This window comes from Phytophthora parasitica, assembly GCF_000247585.1.
Source record: "Phytophthora parasitica INRA-310 unplaced genomic scaffold supercont2.13, whole genome shotgun sequence".
NCBI lineage: Eukaryota > Oomycota > Peronosporomycetes > Peronosporales > Peronosporaceae > Phytophthora > Phytophthora nicotianae.
This window is the reverse complement of record NW_008648999.1, coordinates 760,169-767,637: the sequence shown is the minus strand read 5'-3', so window position 1 is coordinate 767,637 and position 7,469 is coordinate 760,169. Positions and strand designations below refer to the sequence as shown.

General features: G+C 50.9%; 5 protein-coding genes across 5 annotated transcripts; 2 read left to right on the top strand and 3 right to left on the bottom strand.

The window, feature by feature from the left end:
- Positions 1–896: 896 nt before the first annotated feature.
- On the top strand, positions 897–3,299 carry PPTG_07896 (hypothetical protein; the record flags this gene model as incomplete). Its single annotated transcript, XM_008902273.1, has 1 exon — positions 897–3,299. The coding sequence occupies one exon, from the start codon at positions 897–899 to the stop codon at positions 3,297–3,299; it is 2,403 nt and encodes an 800-aa protein (XP_008900521.1).
- Positions 3,300–3,567: 268 nt separating this feature from the next.
- On the top strand, positions 3,568–4,053 carry PPTG_07895 (hypothetical protein; the record flags this gene model as incomplete). Its single annotated transcript, XM_008902272.1, has 1 exon — positions 3,568–4,053. One exon carries the CDS (start codon positions 3,568–3,570, stop codon positions 4,051–4,053), a length of 486 nt encoding a protein of 161 aa, XP_008900520.1.
- Positions 4,054–4,175: 122 nt separating this feature from the next.
- Positions 4,176–4,793, bottom strand: PPTG_07894 (hypothetical protein; the record flags this gene model as incomplete). Its single annotated transcript, XM_008902271.1, has 1 exon — positions 4,176–4,793. One exon carries the CDS (start codon positions 4,791–4,793, stop codon positions 4,176–4,178), a length of 618 nt encoding a protein of 205 aa, XP_008900519.1.
- Positions 4,794–5,714: 921 nt separating this feature from the next.
- PPTG_07893 (hypothetical protein) lies at positions 5,715–6,557 on the bottom strand (the record flags this gene model as incomplete). The annotated part of the gene is made up of 1 exon (XM_008902270.1): positions 5,715–6,557. The coding sequence occupies one exon, from the start codon at positions 6,555–6,557 to the stop codon at positions 5,715–5,717; it is 843 nt and encodes a 280-aa protein (XP_008900518.1).
- Positions 6,558–6,664: 107 nt separating this feature from the next.
- Positions 6,665–7,260, bottom strand: PPTG_07892 (hypothetical protein; the record flags this gene model as incomplete). The annotated part of the gene is made up of 2 exons (XM_008902269.1): positions 6,665–7,158; positions 7,191–7,260. 2 exons carry the CDS (start codon positions 7,258–7,260, stop codon positions 6,665–6,667), a joined length of 564 nt encoding a protein of 187 aa, XP_008900517.1.
- Positions 7,261–7,469: the final 209 nt, after the last annotated feature.

The window sequence follows — 7,469 nt, the reverse complement described above, 5'->3', positions numbered from 1 at the left end:
GGAGAGCGAGGACGAGCACTTTGTGCGGTTCGAAGAGCTTCCAGAAGATAACGACGAGCCTGTGGACATGGATGTTGACTGAAGTGTTCGCAATGCCCAAGTACTTCAAGTGAACAGGCTTCACTGAGCGTATAAGCGGTAGAAATATCTACTACGCACAACCATCGCCTCGGGCTGCTATTTAGCGCCAGCAGCACCAATAGGAAACTTATTTAGCAAACCATACCTTAAGAGCTAGCAGCGACTCGCGCAGCTCGCACAAAACACGATGAACTTTTACTATCAGCCAGCTCTTCATTGCCATCGCGACCTCTACGGTCGCGATGCTGTCAGACGCCGTGATATCGCTGAGAGACAGCGATGATGTACTATATAGTACAGGTCGACGTACGCCACATGTCCACCGTGTACTTTTCATCGTACTGCATCCAGGATCCGAGGGCGAGCTTCGATACCAGCAGACCAGAGTTACCCAGAAATTGGTGGGTCATCTTAATCGGAGCGGTGGACATGGTAGAATGCAATACTGAAGACGCGTATGCTAGATTGCTGTAAAAAGGCAGAATGAGACCGATCCTTGTCATTAAAAGACGATCCCCGTATAGATGATCACGCTTCAAAGTAAAACAGAGGTAGTTGGAACATCAACGAAAGTGATGACGCGCCAAGTCTGACACTCGAATGTCAACCACCGACCAAGTTAACTGGGATGCATACTGATGTAGTTCCTGCATCTAAACGTACTATAGCAAATCCGTTGCAACATGCAACATGCAAACCCCAAAAACTGAAGTGTAGCCATGTGCTCTTCAACATCGTGTGCACCACACCGTTTACTTTTCAGCCAATCATCATCCGCCTTCGTCTCCGCCAGTCACACTCCGCAAATTGTCAACATGGAGGCCAAGGTGAGTTTCCACGTGCGGCGCTATCTACGCGAGTGCGAGGAGCGCGGCGCGCGTCCCAGCGAGGCGACCGTCACCTCGCACCTTCGCGAGACCTATGCCGAGTACCAGCGCAAGCCTCAGGGCGCGTTGCGCAAAGTTGTGGCCAAAGTGATGAAGAAGGCGCAGCCCAATGGCGGAGACACGCCCAAACGCTCGCGCTCCGAGAGCGGCAGCGACGACGAGGCGCAAATCCGCGCACTGGAAGAGCAACAGGCCGCTGCAGGCACTGGCAACTCTTTAAACCGCGCCATGCAGCTGAAATACGCGGACCAAAACGCTGATAAACCGGCTGTTAAGAAGGTTAAAATAGTGCGCAAACGCGTTAAAAAGGAGGACGAGAAGACAGAAGCAGATGAAAACAGAGGCTTCGTGGTGGAGAGACCCAGTGCGAGATACAGCGACGTGGGTGGCATCCAGACTATTCTACAGGAGGTGAGAGAGCTCATAGAGTACCCTCTGACCCACCCCGAAGTGTACGCACATCTGGGTGTGGAGCCTCCTAGAGGCGTACTTCTTCACGGACCGCCAGGCACAGGCAAGTCGATGCTGGCTCACGCTATAGCAGGAGAGTGTGGCGCGACGTTCTTGAAGATCTCGGCGCCCGAAGTGGTCTCGGGGATGTCTGGCGAGTCGGAGCAGAAGCTGAGGGAGCTGTTCGATGAAGCCATCTCCAGAGCCCCGTCCATTATCTTTATTGACGAGATTGACGCTATTACGCCCAAGAGAGAGACGTCAGCACGTGGGATGGAGAAGAGAATTGTGGCTCAGTTGCTTACAAGTACCGACTCGTTAAGTCTGGAGAATACCGGTGGGAAACCGGTAATTCTCATTGGAGCTACCAACCGACCGGATGCGTTGGACTCGGCTTTGCGCCGTGCTGGACGGTTTGATAGGGAAATTTGTCTGGGGATTCCAGATGAAGAAGCGAGAGAGAAAATTCTAAGAGTGCTGGCGAGGAAGATGACACTGGAGGGAGATTTCGACTTTCCAGCGCTGGCTCGGCGGACTCCTGGATATGTTGGAGCAGATCTGGTCTCGTTGACGAAGGAGGCGGCAGTGGGAGCTGTGAACCGCATTTTCACGAATATTAACGCGGTGAAAGCTCTGACGGCGGAGGTTGACGCGACCAGTGTGTCTGCTGACACAGAGACGTCAGATGCAGGCACCAGTGACGATGCGATGGAGGTGGATGCGACACAGAAGACGGTGGATGACGCCGAGGAGGCCTCGTCGGCAGCTGACGACTTACGTGCTCAAGTAAAGCCATTCACGGAGGCACAATTGGCACCACTCAGCATTACTATGGCGGACTTTGAGGCTGCGATTCCAAAAGTTCAGCCTAGTTCGAAGCGCGAAGGCTTCGCTACGATCCCGGACGTTACGTGGGATGACATTGGCGCACTTAACGAGGTGCGTGACGAGCTGTCGCTGGCAGTTCTGCAGCCCATTGCGCACCCAGAGCGCTTTGCGGCTCTTGGGCTGTCTATGCCTGCTGGAGTGCTGCTGTACGGACCTCCTGGTTGTGGTAAGACGCTGTTGGCCAAGGCAATCGCCCATGAAAGTGGCGCCAACTTCATTAGTATCAAGGGACCAGAGCTTCTCGATAAGTACGTGGGTGAATCGGAGCGATCTGTGCGTCAAGTTTTCCAGAGAGCTCGTGCGTCCTCTCCGTGTGTCGTGTTCTTTGATGAACTGGATGCTCTGGCACCTCGGCGCTCTGGTGGAGCTGGTGGTGACGCCGGTGGTAACGGAGTTAGCGAGCGAGTGGTAAATCAGCTGTTAACCGAGATGGATGGCTTGGATGGACGTCGTAACGTTTTCGTAATCGCTGCAACGAATCGTCCAGACATCATCGACCCTGCGATGCTGCGTCCTGGTCGTCTGGACAAGTTGCTGTATGTGCCTCTGCCCCAGGCATCTGAACGTCATCAGATTCTAAAAACCATCTCATCTAAATGTGCTCTGGCGCCATCAGTTCAACTCGAGGCCATCGCGGCCGATCCTCGTTGCGAGGGCTTCAGCGGTGCCGATCTGAGCGCGTTGGTTCGTGAAGCTGGCATCACAGCGCTGCGGGAGACCGATTTCTCGAAACTGGAGGCTGGTATTTCTGCTCTGGGGATCGAGCACCATCATTTCATCAGTGCGTTTGACCGAGTTTTCCCGTCCGTATCACGTGCGGACCAGCGGATGTTTGATCGGATGAAGAAGAACCTTCGGAAGTCTCGCTCAGCTATGACTCGGAGCGCGAGTAGCACAACGGTGGCTTCAAGTGAAAATGCTCAGGGCGAAGACAACAGTAAGAACGATGCAAGTGAGAAGAGCGATGTCGATATGATTGAGGGCAAACAGTAGATTGGATTTTTTTTTTTTTTGCCTGGTGATGGTTTCTTGTCATGGGCAGTTGTTCGTGGAAATTTAAAACAAAAGGTGCTGACACGCGAGCGGGTTGATTCTTGGTCGATGTTGCCCCGTCATCGCTTTTGTGAGCCAAGAGCGCAACAGCGTCATCAGTTCCAGTTTACGGGTCGAGGCCGGGAGAGTCTTGACGATTTTAGTGTCATATTTTAATCTACTTCTTGCTGCACACAACCTCTACTCCTGCAACCTCGAATCAATCGTCATGTCTTCATCCGATTCCTCCACTAAGATGTCGTACCGTTTCTTGGGAAACTCCGGCCTGCTGGTTTCCAAGCTTAGCCTTGGAGCGTGGATGCAGTACAAGGAGGAAAATACCGTGGACGCGTGGTATGAAATGATGAAGACGGCGTTCAAGCATGGCGTTAACTTCTTCGACACGTCTGAGATGTATGCCAATGGCCACGCTGAGAAGCTTCAAGGCGGTGCTGTCAATAAGGGCATCATAGCTGTGCGTGCCATGAACTATGTCATTGAGCAAGGGTGGGCGTGGGTTGTCTCCAATGAAAACGTGTCGACTGCGTTGGTTGGCGCGAGCCGTCCATCTCAGCTCGAGGAGAACCTGAAAGCTCTGGAGTTCGTTGACAAGATTACGCCAGAAGTCAAGGCCCAGATCGATGACATCGTCAACTTTGTGCCGACAGTGGCTACAATGGATACGTTTGCGTACGTGCGCGAACGCCACCTGTAGACAGGATTTGAACTCCGTTGACACAAAACATCAATAATGACTCGATCTTTTTAGATAGTTCATTCTTTTTATTTTTGTAAACGTCTCAGTTTCCAATTTGTGGAATTCATCTTGCATTTTGCTCAAGCAAGCGAGTGAAGAAGTGAGCCTACCAGGTCAATACTGGTGCTTATATATGCCACTCGGCTAGATTCTTTGTCCAGGAAGAAAGTGATGACGCATTGACAATGAAATCTCCGCCCCAAAAGCCGCTCACGCGATGGTCGGTGCACGTCGTTTACCTCTCGATTGCGTTTAGTCATTCGTAGATGAGGGAATAACTCCTGTAACGTGAGATCTGAGATTGTGACAGTAATTCTCGCAGTAGCAATTATAACCCCAGGTGCTTTCAAGTCGACCCGCTGTAACTGGATGGTCGAGTCTTTGAAGTAATACCAGTAGCATCGCAGATGCATGATGAGAGCCGTCATACCGTATAAATCTCCGAAATCAGGGACACCAGCAAATGACTGCAAGGCGAACACATTCTCCGGTGGCTTGGCGTGTCGTAGGTACCGTGCAGCACTCTGCATGCGCCAGGGAGAGCGGAAATTGGTGTCCAGCAAGGTGAACATTTTGGCAACCGTAGTCCTTGAGTTACGGCCGAAGCTCCGAACATGCTCCACGTCCCGACGTATACACTTCAAATGGCGAACTTCTTCTCGAAGTCGGCTGACATTCTTCTCAAGCTGGAGTAACATATCGCGCTGTTTGTCGTAGTAGCTAACTGGGCGATGTGATATCTCTGTACTTCTACATTCGCTTGTCGAGTCCGATCTTCTTTGCGCTGCCGCTTGCTTACCGCTAGGGCTTACACGGACAACACCTCGAGGTTTCGATACCTCTTCTCGTGTAGTTTGCCGGAAGCTTCCTGCTGCGTGAACATTTGCAATATGGAAGACGTGACGTTGAGAGCGCGGGAGAACGGGCCTGACCAAACTATCGCTTAAGAGTTTCTGATTCTGGACGAAAAAGTTAGCGTAGGGGTTCGAATTCATGGAGATACTTGGGGGCGAGCTTGACAATTCTTGAGTGGCATGCAGATCGTATTGCAATATGAACGTCAATGTGCGCTAGTCTAGTAATTCTGACTGTGAATCCGAAGTGTAAACATCGTGGCAAAATTAATTTGAAATCATTTTCTCGTAATCTTTCTGGTAAAGTAAAACACGTAACACTTCGGGGCTATGTGACAACTAAATGTTGGCCATGTGGGCCGAGGAAGTCCCTATACTGTTTTTATGGTCGGAAGTTCCAACCGGAACAAGCCTCATGATGTCGCCAAACTTGATCGTTTCCTCAACCGTGATATTCTTCGTTAACTGGGGAGATGTGTAATTGTATTGTTTTAACGTTGAATCAAGAAACATACTAATTTTGAAAAATACGTTTACTTTTATTAAAGTGAGGTGCTTTATTATCACAGGTATGCCTGTCAACCAGATGTTTAGCCTTACAAAAAAGCGTTAGTTGTTTTTTCTATCTATGCGTAGGCATAAATAATCTTCAAAAAAGCCATGCTATTCAAAACGTTGACACATGTAACAAGACTAGAGTCATGAGCAAAATGAGTAGTATTGATTTTTAGTTTGTTCCTGTCCTCTCGGCTTTGCACATGCTACTTACAGGTAGCGACTGCGCGTAAGAGCGAGTGGGTCGACCTCAGGCAGCTTCGGCACGAACTTCACGATGCCGTCAATCTTCTCCTTCAGCTCGGGTGTGATTTTGCTTTCGACTTCGATCGCCTTCAGCGTTTCCTCCAGTTGCTCTGGGCGACTAGCTCCCAAAAGCACTGTCGACACATTCTCATTCGATACGGCCCACGCGATCGACATCTGCGCCGAGGAGCATCCCAACTCCTCCGCGATCGGTATCAATTTGCCAGCAATCTCCACATTCTCCGCGAACCATTCAGCTAACCACCCTTCTTTGAACATAGGTGACGTATAGCGAGAACCGCCAGGCTTACCGTTGCTGTACTTGCCGGTCAAAATCCCCATTGACAGCGGCGACCACGTTGTGAGACCCAATTTGTACTTCTGGTACAAATTGACCAAGTCGAAGTCCACACGGGACCGTTCCAAGATGTTGTACTGCGGTTGTTCAACAACCGGTCGGATCAATCCCAATCGGTCAGCGATCTCACACGCCTCGATGATGTGAGCGGAGCTCCATTCACTGGCCCCCCAGTAGAATGCCCAACCTTGCTCAATCACAAAGTTCATGGCTCGGACGGTCTCCTCAATTGGAGTGTTCGGGTCCGAGCGGTGGCAGAAGATCACGTCCACATAGTCCTGGTCTAAGCGCTTCAGCGACGCCTTTGTCCCCTCGATCACGTGTTTGCGGTTCACTCCCGCGGCGTTCGGGCCGGACTTGGTGTCCGCGAAGATCTTAGTAGTGATTATCAGATCCTCTCGACTCCAGACTCCTTCTGCGACTCCTCTCTTGATGGCTTTGCCCAGCATCTGCCTTACCGCTGCCGTAGCCTTCCGCACAGTCGAAGAAGTTGACACCGTGCTTGTAGGCGAGTGTCATGAGGGTGTACCAGAAATCGCCTTCGTACTTGGACTCGTCACTCATGAAGGTACCCAAACCGAGTTTGGATACGAGGAGGCCGGAGTCGCCTAGGAAGTGGTAGGTCATTTTTAAGGGGGAAGTGGCGTCGGAGGAGAGGCTCATTGTTGTAATGGTGCAATACACTTGAAAGCTTAGCGGCAGATTGGATAATGATCACGTGTGAAGTCAAGTCCAGCAGCAGCAGGGTACGAGATTTGCGATGACGTAATCTAAACCTTTCGGTAGCTTTGATCACGATGGGCGAGTCTGGACACTCGACGTCGGCATCGAAGCGCACGCCGTCGACAATCCAGCAGTTGTGCGAGATATTGGCAACGACCGTGCGGCACGAGCCTCCACGTTCATCCAGCATACCCAGACCATACGTGTCGTTCTTGTACTCGACGGTATCCTCCATGGCCGTGACTGCAAACTCCTCGAACTTGGTTTCGATCTCGTCGATCGAGTCTACGGGTGTGTATCGCTGCAGTAGCGAGTGCTGCCGTGGAGCTACAACTCTGTCGCGAAGAAATGTGAGTAACCCACGAAATGGTAGCCGTTGTCGAAGCGCGAGTCGTTCTTGACGATACTGCGGATCTGCTCAATGGCCATCGGGAATCGAGACTGTTACTAGTACTGATTTCGCCCACCGGTAAAGTTGAACGGAGGTGGATGACCCATCCTTTCGCATGACAAGAGAAATGGTTAATTTACTGTAGTCCGCCATTTTAGCGTGATGAGAGGTTATTAGTATAGTAAATCTGTTTATCGATCGATAGTATAAATAATATGAATTTATCTAAACATCCTTTAGAATAGTA